The sequence below is a fragment of the Scardinius erythrophthalmus genome (assembly GCF_964197995.2).
Source record: "Scardinius erythrophthalmus genome assembly, chromosome: 5".
Classification (NCBI taxonomy): domain Eukaryota; kingdom Metazoa; phylum Chordata; class Actinopteri; order Cypriniformes; family Leuciscidae; genus Scardinius; species Scardinius erythrophthalmus.
The window spans coordinates 18355714-18376032 of record NC_138225.1 but is presented as its reverse complement, the minus strand read 5'-3'; the positions used below and the strand labels follow the sequence as shown (position 1 = coordinate 18376032).

Here is a 20319-nt window from a genome sequence, read left to right as displayed (position 1 = left end):
ATTTTGAACTGTTTGCAAACCGCAAAGATTCTGGTGCGTAATTTATACAGACGGGGGCGCTATTTCACTAATAATAGCGAGCGGAGGAAATGTAGTGAATATTTGGGCTAAAATAAAGACATTATTTATTGAAAGGTTGTATGACTAATATTTTTATATATTTACAATCCAGATAGTAATTTGCTATATGGCCATGTCGAGTAAATTGACATATCAGTACAGAGCTTTATTTGTTTATTTGTAGGCTATAACGAAGCAGAAATCTGTCGTCACTTTCTTTTGCATTTACCGCCTGTGGTACAGTTTGAGCCTGGAAAGCTGTTCAAACATAAACGATTGTTCACTTTACTGATGTGTTTCGAACGAATCAGTGTTTAAGTATAAACACGACTTGGGTCTCCTTCAATAACTTTAGTTTTGTAAGAGAAACTAATTGAACAAGTCACATTTTCTAGTTTAATTAAATTAATGCCGATGGAGTTGGTACGCTTAATGCTTAAGTTAAAACGGTATCTTAGATTTGTAAAGCCTACACGCAAATGGTCACTAAATTAATCAGTTTGGTGAAGAGATTCAAAAGATTCGAGTCAATGAACAAAATCACACCACTAGTTCTGAGTAAGCAGCAGCTCGCTCGCTCACTCACTCACTCACTGGTTTTGAAGCAGGTGGGTGGGGCTGAACTTAACAATTATGACGTCATGGCAACTGGCTCCCACTCAGCCCAGCCCATTAAACATAGACCGCTTTAAACCCTGTTAAGCAATTGTAAGTCTGAAAGAGGGCTGGTTCGCTGTATTTGAGGATTGTCGGTTTGAGTGACGGTAAATGGACTCATCCAAGAACAGAAGCGCAGTAGAAGCAAGTGATGCTACCGTTTGTCTCCGACTAGAACTTGTTTGGGGGTTGTAGTCGATTTTATTTGATCGCTGAGCAATCAATCAATCAATCAGCAGCGGAGGTGAAAGACGCCGGGGTGCTTTTTGCTGTGAGTAAGAGATTGATTTTTATCGGGTGCTACTGCTAAGATGTTATGCACCTTGATGATTTTCCTACTTGTTGTGTGTGTGTGTGTGTGTGTGTGTGTGTGTGTGTGTGTGTGTGTGTCTGAGAGAGAGAGAGAGAGTGAGTGAGAGAGTGAGTGAGTGAGTGTGTGTGAGTGTGAGTAAAATTATAATAAACTAGGCTTCAAGTGCACGTTTAAAACATTTCTGCTTGTTAACAACCGCATCTTGGTCCATGCATCCACCCACTCATCCGTCTGTCATTTTCATGTCCTCATTTAAATTTTGACTGATAATATGATGCGTCAGTTATGTGCACCAAGAACTGGCCTATTTCAGAGCGCTCTCATTGTGCATTTTACACTTTATCAGAGTTTGTTGGATTTAAAATGTCATGTCGGTTCAGTGTGTTGTTTCTATGTCCTTGCTGTTATGTTACATTTCTATGTTTTGTGTGTATCTGTTCATGGTTGCTTCTATGTGTGTCCCTTTTCTTATAGCTTCTGTCTAATAGGCACTTCCCAGCTTGTCTGTGTTTTGAGCTCCGGCGGACGCCTCTCCACCCACCTCAAGATGCACATGAATAGCTTATTAAACCAGTGCAGTAAGTAACAATACTATAGGAATTAATCAATGTTTTGTAAAAAAAAAAAGAACTGTACATGAAACAGCTAGTTGTCCATGTGTCATGAAGAACAGGTTTTCTTTGCTCTGCCTAATGTATTCAATCAACTCCGTGATGCCTGGCTCAGTAGAGAGGTTTGATAATCCTCACTTGACCTTTCTCATCTCAGTCTGGCTGGGAATAAGTTAGTGGATTCACATTGAGAATGTCATGAAGAGAATTTGTCAGAATAGATGGTGGTGGTTGAGGAGACCCCCCCCCCCCCTTCCATGCGCTTTGAGTACCTAGAAAAGCGCTATATAAATGTAACGAATTAGATGTTCCCAGAGCTTCTAGTGACGTGCTCTACCCCAGAGTTGAACTCTTGTGACACATGTCTTCATAACTGAGTGTTTCAGACAAGGCAACAGTGCAATAGCGTACTATGGTTAACATATAGTTATTGTCTCTGGCATTGTGTTGTCTCCTCGTGTGTTGTACTCCACTATTTTTATTCTTGAGTTTATATCTTTTGGTCTGTGCCCTCCTGTTGACATAGCTGATATCCTCCCTGTCCTTTGGTGTGTGAGAGAGGAAAACATAGGGTTCCTCCCTCCATCTCCTTCCAAAAGTGAACTGCCCAGTCCTATCTCTCTCCTATAAAACAGCAAAGGGGCTCTAAAAAGTACTCAAAAGTACTTCCTTCTATTTCCACACTGTATACAGTCTTATTTGTCTTTACTAAGTGCAGCATAGATGTATGTAGTTGTTGATGCTTGTCGAGCACAGAATCGTGTGATGCTGTAAGAGTCAGAAGTCAAAGTCAAGGGTAGACTAACAAAAATAAGCAAACCTCAGAAGATAATTGCTTTGATTAAAGGAAGTATGTGATGTTTATATTGATCGAACCTTGAGATGTTTATATTGATCGAACCTTGAGATGAGAATATATGAGGATGATTTCTGAAGGATCATGTGACAAAGGATGGAGTAGTGGCTGCTGAAAACTCAGCTATTTCACCATATTACTTTATTTTTTTATTTTTTTTATTATCAAATAATTGCAGCCCTTGTGAGCATAATAAACTTCTTTTAAAAACATTTAAGAAAATCTTACCAACCCTAAATATTTGACCAATAGTGTATGTATGATATTACAATAGGATTCAAAATACCTAATATGTAGTTATTTAGGGATTATTTTTGAATGGTTTCTAGTGTATGTATTGCAAAAGAGCAAAATCTTTCTTCTCTCATCACAGTTTTTTTTTTTTTTTTTCATAGTAGCGGAGCCTTTCCATGCTTTAGCTTAGATACTATATATCACTGATACCGTATATAAGTTCAGCAGATATACAGTAATCTTCACTGGATCAGTTATTTTGTCAATGTTTGCAAATGCAGCCTATTAGGCAGCAAATCATTGTGACAAAGCAGTCTCTGTTCAGAGTCATTATTAGGAAACTAGATTTCTCTTGCTGTTCCTGATTGATTTTTTTCCCCAGACAGGTGGGCTCCAGTCTTAACGAAATCATTACGACTAATCCTCACACCTAAATTGCTTAAATTGAGTTTGTGCTTGGCTGCACAGATGCGAGTTTGATCAATTCAACATGCTGCATTTGGTAACGCAGACAGGAAATATAAGACAGGCAGAGATGGAAAAGAGAAAAACATCAGTAAGACTTTTGACATTTGTGATGTTTGGTATGCCACTGTGCTGAATGTTGTTTTGTGTAGAGAGAGAGAGAGAGAGAGAGAGAGAGAGAGAGAGAGAGAGAGAGAGAGAGAGAGAGAGAGAGAGAGAGAGAGAGAGAGAGTGGGAGAGAATGTGAGGGGGAGCTCTCTGGAGCGACGCCAAAGCTCTCTCTTCTCCAACAGATTCAGTCTGGAACAGACCTCAGCTTCTGCCCCTGCAGTTCACACCAATCCCAGCAGCCACATGAGAAGGGAGGGAGAACTTGTCGTGATGTGGATTAAAAGAATGTAACAAAAACAAATACATGGCATGTTGTGCGTAGACGCTTGTTATGGTGCGATTATGGACACTAGTATGAAGCGATTTACTTGGTGTGAGTTTCATGACTTGATCACGTGATGTCCTCTCATGTTCTTATCACGGTCTCTCATCTCTGTTCTGGCCTAGGCTTTTCTGAGAATGTTCAGGACTTTCTATCGTCCCATTTCTCATGTTACTGTTGCTTCTGATCTTTTCTTACTGCATATTCTATCTTCAAAAAATCAGTGATTGATCAGATCAGTGTTGTTATTGTTAACTGAAATTTAAAAATGGTTTTCATTAATTGAAATAAAGCTGAAATAAAATGATGCATAAATCTCAGATAAAACCTAAAATTAGAAATTTTGGCTTGGCAACTAACTGAAATCTAATTTTAAGTATTACATTACTAAGACTGAAATAAAAAATAAGAAAGATAAATATAAAAATGACAAGCACATAACAGACTTACTAAAAATCAAAATGAAAAACCTATTTTAAATAAATGTATTATTATTAAAAAAATGATATTAAAGGAGAACTCCGGTCAATTTTAACATTGAGCTCATTTTTTGTACATTTGGAGTGCTGTCAATACAGAGAACAACGACAAAAATCGGTGTTGCCTACACCGAGTTATTCTATTTTTTAAATTTGCACCCTGTTGACTTCAATGGGGCAAGTACTAAACCTGCTTTTAGCCTCTTAACATCCTTGATGTGTCATTACAAGTGCACAGAAAATGTGAGTGATTCCTTCAGAGTGATCACGAGTGAATCTGACTGCAGTAGATGTGAAAGATATGTATAAAAATGATGTTATTTAAGCCAGCACAAATACCTGTGTTTACATCCTGTTTTCGGTTGAAGTCCGTATTTGCGCTGGCTTAAATAACATCATTTTTATACATATCTTTTACGTCTACTGCAGTCAGATTCACTCGTGATCACTCTGAAGGAATCACTCACATTTTCTGTGCACTTGTAATGACACATCAAGGATGTTAAGAGACTAAAAGCAGGTTTAGTACTTGCCCCATTGAAGTCAACAGGGTGCAGATTTTAAAAATAGAATAACTCGGTGTAGGCAACACCGATATTTGTCGTTGTTCTCTGTATTGACAGCACTCCAAATGTACAAAAAAATGAGCTCAATGTTAAAATTGACTGGAGTTCTCCTTTAAATACTATAAAGGTATTTAAAAAAACACAAGATATTAAGATCACATTTTTAGTAATCCAACATCTGACCAATTAAGAAATCGAACTGCATGCAAAGTGATACTAACATCTAAATTCAGTCCCCCCCCCCTTCAAGGTTGAAAACTTGCCGCATACTTCCTGTTCTGGTGTTGATCAGACAAACAACTGTTCACCTGATACCAAGAGCAGATCTGTTTTATAAGAGATGTATATTATTTTGTAAAAAAATTTCAATTAGATGTACTTTATAATATGTAAAAATGTCTAGTCTTTATAGCTTCTACATAACTAATTTCGGTATATTACTGCATGCTGAAGCATTAGTGTTCCTGTGAAAGTCTAAGTTGAGGGTCGATTTCCTCTCGTGTGCATGTGAAGGCAGGTTGCGGGCCTCATGATGGCATCCTCTGACGTGCTGTGTAAACTTTGAGTCAATGTCTCCTTCTGACCCGCATATTTCACAAACCCTGAGTCTCTTGTACGAGGGCAGACGTTAGCTGCCACTTAGATAGCGTCTGTTTCCTCCCAGAGTAAATGGGAGGTTGTAACCACTTCCTTTAGTGAATTTTATCACTGTAATGTGAACTTGTGGTGTGTCTAAAACTAAATCAGCTTTCATGCTTAAACTCCAGTGGAGATGTCAGCTGTTATAAATCAGTCCGTACTAGGATGACGCTTCAACTTGCGCCAAAAACATGCTTTTCACCGGAAGTTATGTTTATTTATTTGATTATTGTCATTATTTTCTGAATGTACCATGTACTCAAACTTCAATTGAGGTCTGATGTCAAAAATAGTGAGTCTGTAAAAGTACACAAAAGCTTTAGAGGAACCTCCAAAAGTCTGAAGTCACTCTTGGAGTCTTTTATTTATCATTCTGGCATTAAGTATAGAAAATGGTGGATGGAAGAGACGAGTTAGGATTGCACTCTAAGCATTTTGCTTTTTAGTGAGGTTGTAAAACTGAAAGGGCTGTGTTTGTGCGTCTGCTGCTGGAAACACAAAGACTGCATGTGTGCGCTGTACCCTTGATGAATACCGCTAGATGATTCCCGCTAAAGTGACAAAGCCCGGCGGGTTGTGTAAGCGTGCCACTCTGTGCTTTTCCCCGGCAGCATCATTGGGCTGTGATGACAGTCCCCATTGACTTAAACGCCCCACTTTATTCTCAGTGTCTCCCCGACGTGGAAATACTGACGCATTAAGTTGCAAGCACAAGTCTAGACCCCAGATATTATATGAACCAAGAGTGAACTGACACTAATCTAGTGCTGTTGATTGTGTTTTAAGATATTGCATATGGAGAATACTTGTTTTACTAGAGTTATGCTGTGTAATGTTGGGTTATATATATCGTTATATATTTTTGCTGAATTTGCTCAACCTCACAAGAAAACCACAGTAATGTGTGACACTATTTCATGTTGCAAATATCCTGTGTGAGTTTAGAGTCAGACTTCCAACCTATACAGTATACAATATATACGTCTCTTATGCTCTTTAAGGCTGCACTCATTTGTAAAAAATACTATAAAAACAGTGATATTATGAAAGGGCATTACAAATAATTATTTTCTGTTTTTTTCTGCCACTTAGTTTTTGGCAGCCATTGCTCCAGTCTTCAGTGTTGCATGATCCTTCAGAAATCATTGTAAAATGCTAATTTTGTGCTCAAGAAAATTTTCTTGTTATTATTGCAGTTGTGCTGCTTAATATTTTTGGAGGAATTGCAAAACAAATTCAGAATTCTTTGGTAAATAGAGTTCAAAAGAATCTGTAACATTATAATTGTCTCTACTTTTGATTAATTTATCGAATTCTTGATAAATAAAAAGTATTAATTTCTTGTAGAAAAATCTCACTGACCTCAAACTTTTGAGCGGTACATTACATTGTTTAAAAGCCTTCTTACCATTTACGATATAGGCAGTTCAAGTGAAAATCAAAATTGTAATTTATTCATCTTCAAATTGTTCAAAACCAATGTGACTTTCTTTGTATGATTTTGCTGTGTGCAGTTAAACTCGGCAAAGTGTCAATGGGCTCCAAAAAGGACATAAAACACCATATAAATAAATATATCCCTATTGTCTGTGGTCACTATTCTTTCACTCTATGAAAAGATCAGACTGTGCATTCTTCCAAATATCTCCTTTTTTGGTTTATGAAAGAGTTACAAGAAAATGAGTAAATGATGACAGAATTTTCACTTTTGTGTGAACTAACCTTTTAAAAGTATCTCAGTGAGTCTCAGCAGTAAATTTCTGTAAGTTGTTGATGTCTCATTTGTGTTTTGATCAAGAACAGTCCATCTTTCACCTGCATGAATCTTTATCTGCATGCTGTCCGTGGCTATTTTAAGACGTCGTTCTCCTGTCACTTTTATACCCCGCCACAGCAGACGAGAGCCTTCCTACTCATTGAGCTAATCCAGTACTCCCTGTATGAGCTTCAAACCAAGAGCTTCACTTTCATCCATAAACACACACTGCTTCCTTTTGAAACCAGCTACTAATTTTTTGGCAGTTTAAGCTTTGCGCTTGATAAATATTTAAAGAGACATTTCACAAAGAATTCTTTGATTTAAAAAACGTTTTTCAGTAAATGTTAGACTTTTAACATCGTATTCTAACGTTGAATTACTTTTAAGCAGTCCTTGTGGAAAGCTTTGGTGTTTCTCTCAACACTTTGTGTGTGTGTGTTCGGTTCTCAGCGGAGATCTCCAGGATGTGTGAGGTGGACGTTTCGTCTGAGCCCACCAGCCCGACGCTGTATAGGGAGTCTTCTGATACATACTGCCATGTGGACCGCTGGCAGAAGCTACGCACAGCCGTCCGCAAGCTAGAGTTCTGGGAAAACTTTACACATGAGCTGATTGGCAGTGGATTTTTCTCAAAGGTTTACAAGGTAATGCTCAAAATATCTTGAATCTGATGACATGAATCTGTCTGTGATTTAATAATATATGTGCAGTAGGTGCTACGAAATTTTGGCAGACATGAATTATCTGCTTAGTCCTTTAACATATTGTCCGTTAAGAATTTTTCGCAATTTTCACTACTTCATGCATATTGATTTATTTTGTTACTCAGTTGTATTACATAATAGTTTACAGAATTATATCATACATTTTTTATAGTGAAGTCCATCAACAAGAATGAAGAAGAGTGATAAATTCGATCTTAATGGAAATGACTTGTAATCATCCTATTCTATTGTACTGTAGAAGGTCTCCCAGTGTGCGGTATATATTTGTGTGTATGTTTTAATGGCACTCATACAGTGCAGTATTGTAGTCCTACTAATTAGGACATATTTGTCAGCTAAGCCCAGTTTGAGGTGGCCCTTGTGCCGAGTACACCATACCCATTAATGGGTTCCTGATGAGTCCCTGCTGTGTAAATTACATAAGCGATGATTGCACAGCTCAACTGTCTCAGCAGTTCTGCCCCTTCCTGTATATTGACATGGAAGCTTTTCTCTTTGATTGTACTGTAGAGAGAGATCGGAATGTTTTAATACCTCTTTAGGATTCATTCCCTTCCCCTCTCTTCTGTTTTTCATTTTATTGTCACTTTACTTTATTCTCAGGTCATCCACAACAGCACACGGAAGGTGATGGTAGTAAAGATCTATAAGAATGATGTTGATCAGGACAGCATTGTAAGAGAAATCAGCCTTCTGCAGAAACTCTCACACCCCAACATAGTGAGGTATCCCTGAATTTATAACTTGCTATATACTGCACTCATTTTATTGATTTATTCATTTATTAATGATATGATATCATTATAATGTTTTGCTTCATCAGAACGGGATGACACTTGGTGGCTTTTGTTGCATTAGCTATGTGTGAACAAAAAAAATCAAGGACGTGATTCGGATATGTTAAAGGGTAAAGAAAAAGTCACACTTGGCTCCTTCGCTTATGTGACTTATGTGACACATCCCCCCTCCCCCTCACCCCACACATATTTATAAACTAGCGCGACTATAACACAGAGCTTTTAAAGTTTTTGCAAATGTGTGAAAAAAATCACTTGTCACAATGCAGTAAAAAAAAAAAGAACCGCAAAGAAGAAGTTACACAAGAGTACAAAAGACACACACACACACACACACACAAACTAATGCCGAGTTCAGACTGCATGATTTTAGCCCCGATTTTGGCTCGCCGACAGGTTTTGAGAAATCGCCGACAAATGCCCGAAATCACAGGCAAATCGGTGCTCGTTCACGCGAGTGACAATCACGCAGTGTGAATGAGCAAAGACGCGATCTGAGAGAATCACAGACGAGTCGCCGACGCCCGTGAGATATTTGGCATGCTAAATATCTGGACCTGTCGGCGATTCAAAATCCTGCTGTGTGAAAGTGTTCTGACTGAAAACTACATCGGCGATGACCGACAGCCAGTGGCGGATCTACGGGGTGGCAAAGGGTGGCAGCTGCCACCCCTGGGATACAGTCTTGCCACCCCTGTTGCCACCCCATTTATAAATCAGATAATATTTTTTAAGTATATTTTATGTTCATAGCCTACACGTTGAAGGCCAAGGAGACCCGCAACAAACTCCTCTCAAACAGAAATCGCCGATTTAGAATCCCCTCCCCCTCACAATGGTTTCACCCATCACTAGCACGGCAGCGACCCGCGAAAATGAAATTTCACCAGTGGCAGTCTGGGCAGGCAGCACAGTCATCTGTCTGCAGTACGCAGTGTCTTGCAACCCGATTGGAGAGACTGAGCTGCCCCAGAGCCTCTGAAGGTGAAGTGAGTTTCCCCAGGTGTAGTTTAAATACACGTTTAACTTAAAGTTACATTTGTAATGAATGTATTGTATGCTAAAGACGATTCAGCATCAGCAAAAACAGCGAGTCTATTACGTTAGCCAAAATCAGCGGTCAAATCGCTCCCTCGTGATTTGTAAGAGCACTATTCCCTTTGATTAGCCTTTTTTTTTTAGTAAAGACAAGAACAGCTTAATAAAAAATATAAAATATTGTTTGTATCCATAACGTTTACTGATGGTCGCCGTTACGCCGACGTTACGTTACAACACAATACAGTGGCAGTAAGGAGATCGATCATTTGATTAGCTAAGCAGTCCTATTAAATCCAATTCCTCTCAGATATCACAGCAATGAAACTAGGTTACAACTGGGGAAATAACAAATACAAATGGATTAAGTATGGGCGTTAATAGTTGGGAGAAAATATGATGCGTAATAATGATTAGATCTGCATTTGGTCTTAAAGAGGCAGCAGTCTAATAAACCTGCTGACGATTGCTCCATTGATGTGAATCAAATAACAAAAGGCAAAGAAAAAATCAGTCGCAGCTCTTGAATGATATAAGTTTTAATCTATCTATGATAAACTATGCAGTGTTATTTTAAATCTGACTTTATTAGATGTCTTTTTAGCCCATATTACTCCTGAACAGTAATGTCAGTAGACATTACTGAAATTAAAGCACTGGATATATAATTTGTATATTTGTTTAATTGTATACTTTTTTTTGTTTGACCATGTGTTTGTACTTTGTTTTTTGGTGTCCTATGTCTTCTGAATATAAAACACAAAAACCTGCACCCTTCTGCATAACGTATGTTTTATTTGTTTTGTTAAAGCATTGCTTTTTCTTTTGCTATAGATATTTATTTTACATTTCAAAATATAAAACAATATTAATTGTGTTCTAAATTTTTTTCCCCCTTTTTTTTAATATAACAAAAAGAACCGATATAGGCTACCGTTAAAGTATTGGATCGATAAGGAGTATTGGTAAGAGTAGTAATAACGAATGATACCTATCCCTATTGGCAGCAACAAATTAAAAGTTATGGCCAATTTAACTGTGATTAAATTCAGTATATATACGTTTGCCACCCCTCAAAAATTCCTGCCCCCCCTCTCGCCACCCCGTAAATATTTTTCTAGATCCGCCCCTGCCGACAGCCAATGAGAGAGCCAGATACAGAGCAGCGGGGAGTTCGGGGAGGAGTTATAGACCACAATATTAGTATTTTAATAGATATATTTACAATTATATCAAACAGAAACAAAGCACAAACATTTGCTTGACCAGCAGCAACAGCAGCACATTGCAACATTATTTATTTACCCCCAACTCTCTTTGCAGAACACACAGTCCTTGCTCCCCTTGTCTTCCCAGCCATTTCCTCACGCATAATGTTTTTCTTTTTCTCCTTTTCGCTGCAAATCAGTGCACAGACAATTTGGATCGCAAGCTTCTTGCAGGCTATTATTTTTAATAACAATTTCAAACTCGCGCGAGAACTGCGGTCTTACGCACGCGGATTTTGCGTTATTTCCTTATCACTTCTCGCGTGTGTTTGGTTGCGAAACGTAGTTTGCGGGCCAGACAGGAGTTGTCGGCGATTCTTCCTCCTGAAAGTCATGCAGTGTGAAACCTCCTGTCGCCGATGCATCGTGCAGTGTGAACACACCAGCAACTGAATGTTACCCTGGATAGTCATGCAGTGTGAAAAGAACAGTGACCCGACTACTTTGAAAATCGTGCAGTCTGAACTCGGCATAACTTACATATTCACAGAGACACACACAACACACTATTATACACACACAAATGAACTGGTGTGGCTGTAACAATATGGTAAAATTGAGCCAAAAGACTCAAATAAGAGGTTGAAATCAGATCAGACCCAGATTGATTTAAGCTATGATAAAGCATACCTTTTCAGTTTTGTTACATTTTTATTGAATTATGATGTTATGTGTTACAAAATGTCCCCCTCTGTGTTCAAGTTTGACTGTAGTAAAATTAATGCCAAAAATGACACTTCAAATCACATAATAAAAATTAATCTAAACCTTGACAAAAAGAATGTCTAAGTAGAAATCCAAATCCGCAACTTAATAAAAATAAGTATTTATTTCTAAAAACCAAAAAGAAGGCTTCGGTCACTTTTGACCGCAAAGAAGCCAAGTGTGACCCCTAAAAAAAGAGGGCCAGAGGGTTAAATAATATTTGTCTACAGAAAGGATTTTTATTTTTATTTTTACCCCTGACAAATGTCTGTTGATATTTGGTTACCGGCATATTATTTTTGCTTTTTTTTATGTACACTGCGTATTTACACTACCAGCCAAAGTTTAGACCCACTGGACTGATTGTACTATATGTTATCTTAAAACCTTTTAATCTATTCAAAAGTATTTTGCTTTAAGGCTTGCAATTAATTAATGAATTTGACTTAAGAATTGTCTGATGTTTAAAATGTAGGGATGCACCGATGCATCGGCTGAACATCGGTAACGGCCGATATTTGCCTCGTTAACTGCCATCGGCCATCGGGAAATAAAAATGACATTCGCCGATGTCACATGGGCGTCAGTTTGGTTTGATATGCTGGGGACAGAGACGCATTCGGAAGTGCATTTTCAGAAGTGCTGGGTACAATGACGCATTTATTTATTTATTTTTCTATGAGAAAACTCCTTTTCTCGAGAAAAGAACGACCATGGTGTGTAGCAGAAGAAGAGGCGGAGTATGCACGATCTGCGAGTGCTGAAGACGTTCTGCACGGCTTTGATGGGTGCGCAGGAGGACACAAATGGGCGGCGACCGCTTCTTCCAGTGGCGGGAGCTTTTCCCTCAGCGCCGTCAACAGATAGAGCGTTAACTGTACACACCGCCGCCGACTTGAGCTGCAAAGAAGCTCTGGCCTCCCTGTCAAGGACGCTTGTCAAAAAGTACGGGGAAGCTTGACCGCTCTGAATAGTGAGTGAGAGCGCGCGCGCGGTCGGGGCTCTCTCTCTCTCTCGCAGAAGAGCGCGTGCGCGTTTAAAATTTAATATGAACATTCACCCGTGTTTTTTCCCTCATAAATGCGAACACGAAAAATAAAATGAATATTATAATGTTTTTTTTGTTGGGTCAGACAATGATTACCAAATTTCTCTCTCATATTGCTCCTCATAACAACTGAAAAAGAACTTATAAATAAGGTTATAACTGTCAACCAGAAAGTGACATTAAAGGTTTTTTTTGTTTCATAAATTGCTTGGTCTGATTGAATTTGTGCTCATTCTAGGATAGTGTGATCAAGAGCCGAAAGACTTGTATGTTTCAGTGGCACAAAAGAAGGAATAAATAACAAAAAGAAAAAACATCGGCATCGGCCATCGGCCAAGTTGTTATGTTAAACATCGGTATCGGTATCGGCCCAGAATTTCCCAATCGGTGCATCCCTATTAAAATGCATCACCGGATGCACCTCATGAAGCTGGTTAATGTGTGTGCTGTAATCTAGACAAATGAGGGCTACTTTGAAGAAGCTAAAATAACAGAGATTTATTTATTTGTTTTTGTTTTTTTGACCATGTCCATACTTCCATTTGTGGTTTCAGGTTTTTTTTTTTTTTCATTATTCTGAAACTGTTGAAAACTCTAATCGTGAAGATTGAGTAGGTGGAGCTGGTAATGTATCTATACATATATGACCTTGTCATTAAAATGCAAGATACTATACAAGATTTTGAAGAATTCTGACAAGCCTGTTAAAGGTTAGATGTCACACCAAGCCCTGTCCAGCACAGCACTGTTATACTGCTATTAATCCTGCTCTGTGACGTGTGTTTGTCTAAGAAATCTCAGAATGGCTTTTTTTCCCCATTGCGTAATGGAAGGACAGAGCCATATTCAAAACTGTCTGGAAAGTTGAGATAAATTAACACTGCACAATTACTGCCAGCTGTCATCACCATATTACAGATGATAGTCATGTTGACCCATGAACAGAACCGCTGAACCAAATGAGGTCACCATGACTGTGAAATATTACATTTACCCATGTTCTTTAATATATTAGTGATGACAAATGAAAGCTTGACCATCACTTTTTTACTCAAAGTAACTTTCCATTTCTAAACCATTGTGCATTTGACAAATGATTTGGACTGTCTTTTAACTTACTCAACATTGCAATTTTAGGGAACATGTCATGCTGATGGTTCCTAACCTCTCTTTCATCTCTTTTTTTTCAGGTATCTGGGTATCTGTGTCAAAGAGGACAAGCTGTACCCAATTCTGGAGGTGAGATTTCCATCTTAGCCTCAAAATGAAAGAGTTTGTTTCGCAGTTTTGAGTTTATTTTATGCAAAAATTAATCACATATTAGATACAGACAATTAAATGTTAGATATTGAAAAATAATGAATAAATATTAAATCAGCTTCCAATATATGTGAAATCAAATCTAAAGAGTGGAAAATATTTTGTTTTATATAAACTTTACCTTTTGTTTTTATCATTTTGTTTTATTTTATTGTTGTATTACATTACTTTACAGAGACCTGCACATAACTATAAGAATAAAAGTGAGTGTTTGTTTGTTTCTTTCCCTCACTGACTGTTTCTCTTGACAGTATGTCAGTGGAGGATGTTTGGAGGAGCTGTTGGCCAGGAAAGATGTGTCTCTGTGCTGGAGAGAGAAAGTTGACCTGGCCTCTGACATCACCAGAGGGATGATTTACCTCCACTACAAGAACATCTATCACAGAGATCTGAACTCGAAGGTACAGCAGGACTCTTAATCGCACTCATCTTTAGTGACGAACAGACTGTACATATAAAATGAGAATGGAAAGCATAGATAATATAACCGAACAGCAATCATCAGATCTCAGAGAATGGTTGTCTAGTCTTTACATGGAATTTTCCCCTGAGAAATACAGCAGACATAGATGTTTGCGTCAGTGTCATTGGTTGCCAGGATTCACAGAAGTGCTCACCAAACCTGGGGTGAAGGGCGAGGCAACAAGGCCAGTCCATTGTGATGGTAATAAACTCTCCCACTCAGTCTTTCTCTGTCACATACACACTCTCTCCCCCTTCCCATCTCATTTGAAAATGCGCAAACAGTGTATAGGCTCGCAGATCCACCCCCCCCCCCCCCTTTTTTTTTTTTTGTTTGTTTGTTTTCACCCTCGTCTCTGTTCCACTGCCTGTTTGTTAGCCATTCAGATATGAACAATGAGCAAACAAAAATGCCAGCCACACGATTTACACAACCGTGAAATCTAGCACGTCGGTTAGAGTGATCATCGATTGGTTTCCACTGCTCTGTAGTTGGCACTTGACATAGAATTTGGTATGACTGTGGGAAGATGTCAGAAAATAGAAGCTATTAAAGTTGACTGCTTCCCTAAAGCTGGTGTTTTTAAGAGCTTGTGGAACATTACTTTAGAGGAGGTGAAAGGGTTCATCAAGCTGAATGGCACAAAGTGTTTCAGAACTACAGGATTTAAATACGAGATCAAACATTTGCAAAGAGATTCATATGCTTATTTGTTAGAGATGCACAAATACATGTAAGATACTAAAACGTTTAATATATGTCTGTGTACAGTGCTTAACAAATGTATTAGTTTATTATAAAATGTATTATAATTTACCCATTAGCTGCACAGCCAAAGGGTGTTGCAACACTTGGCATATGCATTAGCTACTGTTCTAAATTTGGAGGCTTCTAGGCTCAGGGCTGTGCTTGGAGTTTTCTTAGTCCTATAATCATAGGTCAGTTTTTGGGATAGAGGCTTAGCTGAGGTTTCTAATTTAATCCAGATGCAGAACTTGCTGTTTTATCCATCAGCACTTTCTGCTCCAAGATTCCCAATGGTCTTATGTAACGTCTCGGTTGTACCTGGAGTCCCCTTACTCTGGTCAGCTTCAGTGTCTCCTCATCTGCCTTTCCTCTAAAATAACAGCCCATTTTTATTATACCCACAATAATTGTTTTAAACTGATATTCAGACTAAATGGTATGCTTGTAGCCATGACACATCATCGCTAGAGACCATTCAAACTGAAAGCGAGGTATAACATTGCATATTGGCACCCCAGGGGTGTTAAAGAGATGGAGGAGAGGAGTTGTAGGTGGTCCAGGCCCTTTGGCGAGGTACAGGGTCAGCTGAATAATTCATTAAACGGAGACGGTGAGGATGAGGAACGTCTTTCATTTGAGCCTGGGAGTTTTGCTTCTGCCGCTAGGCACATTGTCTCCAAAGGCACATTACATGCTACAGATACTAAAGAACAAAATGGCTCTCATGTATCCTGTTTATGTTTTTATGCATAATTTATCTTGTAAATATAAAAAAGCTCTGCAAGTGAGCGCCGTTTTGTGGTGCCATCTCAAAGAGGCACAAAATCTCTTTCTCAGACCTTTTTCTGGTCTGTTCCTGATCCATGCTGGTGGAATGACCTGCCCAACTCAACCAGACCTGCTGAGTCCGTGACCATTTAAGAAACGGCTCAAGACGCATCTTTTTCGCAACACTTGATCCATTAATACTAACACTTTATCTTCTATTCTATATATATATTATCTTAAAAAAAAAAGTACATGTACTACGTTAGATTAGGTCATTGCACTTGCATATTGTTGTCCTATTGTTAGTTTAACTGCTTCTGTTGTTCTCATTTGCAAGTCGATTTGGATGAAAGCATCTGCTAAATGAATAAATGTAAATGCATTCTGTATTTCGTTTAGATGCCATTTACCTTATGTATTTACATAGTTTACATTGAAACTAAAAGTCCACTGACAAGTCAAGTCTGCACAGGTTCAAACTTTTAGTTTGTGTTTATTTAGAATCTGTATTTTAAGTGTCTGCCATATAAATGTGTTATTTTAAAATGCATTTAGATTTTGGAAATGCTGTGTAAGAGTTTTTGGAGAAGATTGAGAATGAGTCATGAAACTTTATGCTAGTTTTTGCTGCCCCCTTTTGGCAGTGAAGAAAAACACTCACTTAAAATTATTCTGTAACCCAAGATGCTTTTTAAAAATTTAAACATTTTGTTTTTCCTTGCTATATCTGGTATAATTGATTTTAAATAATTTAATGACACGTATGACTTCATTATTTAAAAGGGAAGTTAATATTAATTCATAACATGCAATTATTTATTAGCAAATATAATGCCATATTCTCTATTGTTTTAAAGATTGAGGGCTTTAAAGAAATGAATACTTTTATTCAGCAAGAAAGCATTAAATTGACTAATATATTTATAATGTTATAAAAGATTTCTATTTCAAATAAATGCTGTTCTTGTCCTGAAACAAAATATGTAGAAAAAAAATGATAAAAATAAAAATAAACAATGTGAAGCAGCACAACTATTTCCAACATTGATAATAATAAGAAATGTTTCTTGAGCACCAGATCAGCATATTAGAATGATTTCTGAAGGATCATGTGACACTAAAGACTGGAGTAATGATGCTGAAAATACAGCTTTGCCACCAGAGGAATATATTACATTTTAAAATGTTAAAATAGTAAACATATTTTTCCTTGTATTAATTGAAAAGTTATTTTAAATTGTAATATTTGACAAAATTACTGTTTTTACTGTATTATACTTTTACTGTATTAAATCTGAACAAATGCTACTGTATTTCCAATCCTAAAAGTGAAAATAAATGAATAGTAATAGACTTAAAAAGAGACAGAAAACTGAAAAATACTAAGCGTGTATGTTTGTGTCTCCCACAGAATTGTCTAATAAGGGTGACCACGAGGGGCAGAGAAGCGCTGGTGACTGATTTTGGTCTGGCTCGAGAGGTGGTAGAACTTCCTGCAAAGGACAGGAAGCTTTCACTCGTGGGCTCCGCCTTCTGGATGGCCCCTGAGATGCTGCGTGGGGAGCCCTACGACCGCAAGGTGATGCCTCAAAAATGCCAGAACAAGATGTGAAATTGTGCGCCTATGAACACAGTGTTCTAAAGCATTGGTTGTTCTCGCTTGATGATTTTGCTTTATGTAATGTTAGGTGGATGTGTTCTCTTTTGGAATTGTTCTGTGTGAAATTCTGGCTAGGATCCCAGCAGACCCAGAAATCCTTCCAAGAACACGGGTGAATATAAATAGCATTATTGACACGATTGAATCCAGTATCTGAAGCACATTTTTTTTTTTTTTTTCATTTTTTTTTTTTTCATAAAATCTAACATTCCTGTATGCATTTATGATTTTGTGTGCGTGTGTGTTGCAGGATTACGGCCTGGATGTGTCAGCATTCAGGAAAATGGTCAGCGAGTGTCCTCAGCATCTTTTGGAGCTGGCAGCCAGCTGCTGTCTGGTGAGTGACCTTTTGTGTATATAAAAAATGGACACTCATTTCCTCTATCAGTTATGCTTAAAAGCGAACAAACCCTGTTCCCTGGAAAAGGATGTTATGCGTTACCATCTGAAAGTCTGTTCTGTCTCATGCAGATAGAGGCTTTCCGGAGACCTTCTTTCACAGAGCTTCAAGACGAGCTGGGTGAAATTGCTGAGACTTTGGAGACTGCTGGCACTGATCTCACCACAGGCTGATCTGCGGCACAGCCTCGGGTATCCCATCAGCCCTGCAAATGGACTTGGACTTAAGCACAATGACAAATGCAGCAGAACTGCAGATTTCTCTCTGGGCTGTTTGCATTGAAAGAGCAAAAGGTCACTATTTATTATGAACGTTCTGACTGCAAGTAACAGATGGCCTACACTTCAACTTTAGCACAGCTGTCCATGGTATACTATTACTATATATTGCACAGTGTATTTATACTAAAATAAATGTTGTATCAGGTTCCAGCTAAAGTCTTTAGCTGTTTGCAGTGTCATTTACAGAGCTACAGATTTTCAAACAAATTGCTATATCTGTTAGATTTAAAAACAACCCTAAATTAGGTTCCGAGGCTTAAGATAATCAATAATAAAAGGACTAATTTGAGGGTCGCAAGTTTTAAATAACCAAATAATATTTTTTTTATAGGTTTTAATAAATCTATACATGATCAGTATAAATTAATTTGTACACGAGAAAGTAATTTTATAAGTATTTTGGTACCAGTTGCCTGAAAAGGAAAAAATTTGTATTGCTGACTTATATAAGTGATTATATTTGAAAATTTAAGTGTGTACCTTTCTTTATTTGTGAGCAATTTGTACAGAATCAAGCACTCATCACTTGTGGGTTTGCCTCCACTGTGAGCTGAGCTACTGATCTTTGGAAATTCTCCAGAACTCACCAGCCACCACAGGATGAGGCTCATTTCCTGCCTTAAAGGGCTTCAGTGTTGCTGTTAGTGCTCTCATTTGGGCTGAGTGTTTGATGAACCTTATCTTTTTTCTTTTTTTTTCCTTTGCAACACCCAAACGAAACTTAAGTGTTCATTCTCGTTTGCCATGTGTTGTGAATTTAAGTACTCGTACCAGTACCAGAAGTGTGAGATGGTACTAAGCCAACTCCAATTGACGGTGACCACAAACACTTGACATTTCACTTAAAACAAGTCATATGGGCTGTAACTAAATGAATGTGTGATTTGTGCACAAATCAGAAAAAGAAGCTCACATTTTGAGATCAATATACCTAACCAACTTGGCAATGTTGGATTGTTTTCGTTGATTTTTTTTTTTTTTTTTTTTTTTTTTTTTATTGGTAACGCTTTACAATAAGGTCTCATTTGTTAACATTAATTATTAACTAACTGGAACTTACAATGAGCAATGCATTTGTTACAGTAGGCCTATTCATTTTTGTTAATGTTATTACTAAAAATCCAGCTGTTCATGTTAGCTCACAGTGTATTAATAAATGTTAACAAATAAAACTTTTGATTTTAATAAATGTAGAAGTAAATTTTGAAATCAGCGTTACTTTTACAGCATTTTTTAATCTTACATAGTTATTGTTCATTGTTAGTTCATGTTAACTAAAGTGGTTAACTAAAGAAAGCCTATTGTAAAGTGTTACCTTAATATTTATATACGTTCTGCTCCGCTGTTGTTTCAATTTTTACTCATGCTTTAGATGCCTGTGATTTGCCTCTTGAGCATTGTTCATTGAACTTTAACAAGATCTACATTCTGTGCCTCAGAGGAAACTTGACGACTTGAGAATCTTGTGCAATGTCATGCTAACCTCATATCTCTGGTGTCTGTATAGTCTGAATCTTTCTGCAGTTTGTATTGTTTTTGTAATGAAGTACAAAGATGAAATGAAGCATATGTGAATGGTGTGTATTTTTCAAATAAAAGCACTGAAAATCTACTGGCCTTGTCTTATGGTAAATTTAGTCAAGTTCTTTACACAGCAAATGCAAAAAAAAGTTAGCATCATTTCATAAGAGCTAATCAAAAGACAGTATAAGTTGGACTGACGCTCTCTGCCTGATTGAAGTTGAGTAGCCTATGATAAGAAACATTTGTGTATGTATTATTATCGGACAAAATACACTTAGCTCTCGTGTCTGGTTCCCTGGCAACTTTGTCAACTGTGTGGTCTTAAGATACCCAATGCTAATCGGGCTTCTTTGTGGCGCCGCTGCTATCAAACAACTCAATGCAAATTTATCGAATAATAATGAATGGCAATCAGCGTATTAAGGGATTAATCTCTTTTATGTGATGCTGGGCTATTGAATTAATAATGCAGGTGACAGGATTAAGACCGCCATGGACTAGCC

At 37.7% G+C, this 20319-nt stretch overlaps 1 protein-coding gene across 2 annotated transcripts; it reads left to right on the top strand.

Moving 5' to 3' along the window:
• Nucleotides 1–745: 745 nt before the first annotated feature.
• On the top strand, nucleotides 746–19903 carry LOC308690248 (dual specificity testis-specific protein kinase 2). 2 transcript variants are annotated; one of them, XM_081364604.1, is made up of 10 exons: nucleotides 761–988; nucleotides 1505–1608; nucleotides 7523–7716; nucleotides 8401–8522; nucleotides 13844–13892; nucleotides 14225–14374; nucleotides 17363–17530; nucleotides 17640–17723; nucleotides 17862–17948; nucleotides 18083–19903. In XM_081364604.1, the coding sequence occupies exons 2-10, from the start codon at nucleotides 1578–1580 to the stop codon at nucleotides 18182–18184; spliced, it is 987 nt and encodes a 328-aa protein (XP_081220730.1). In that variant the 5' UTR covers nucleotides 761–988; nucleotides 1505–1577; the 3' UTR covers nucleotides 18185–19903. The 2 variants fall into 2 exon arrangements, with proteins under 2 accessions (XP_081220731.1, XP_081220730.1); XM_081364605.1 differs by lacking the exon at nucleotides 1505–1608 and having other exon boundaries at nucleotides 746–988.
• The last annotated feature ends 416 nt before the right edge of the window (nucleotides 19904–20319 follow it).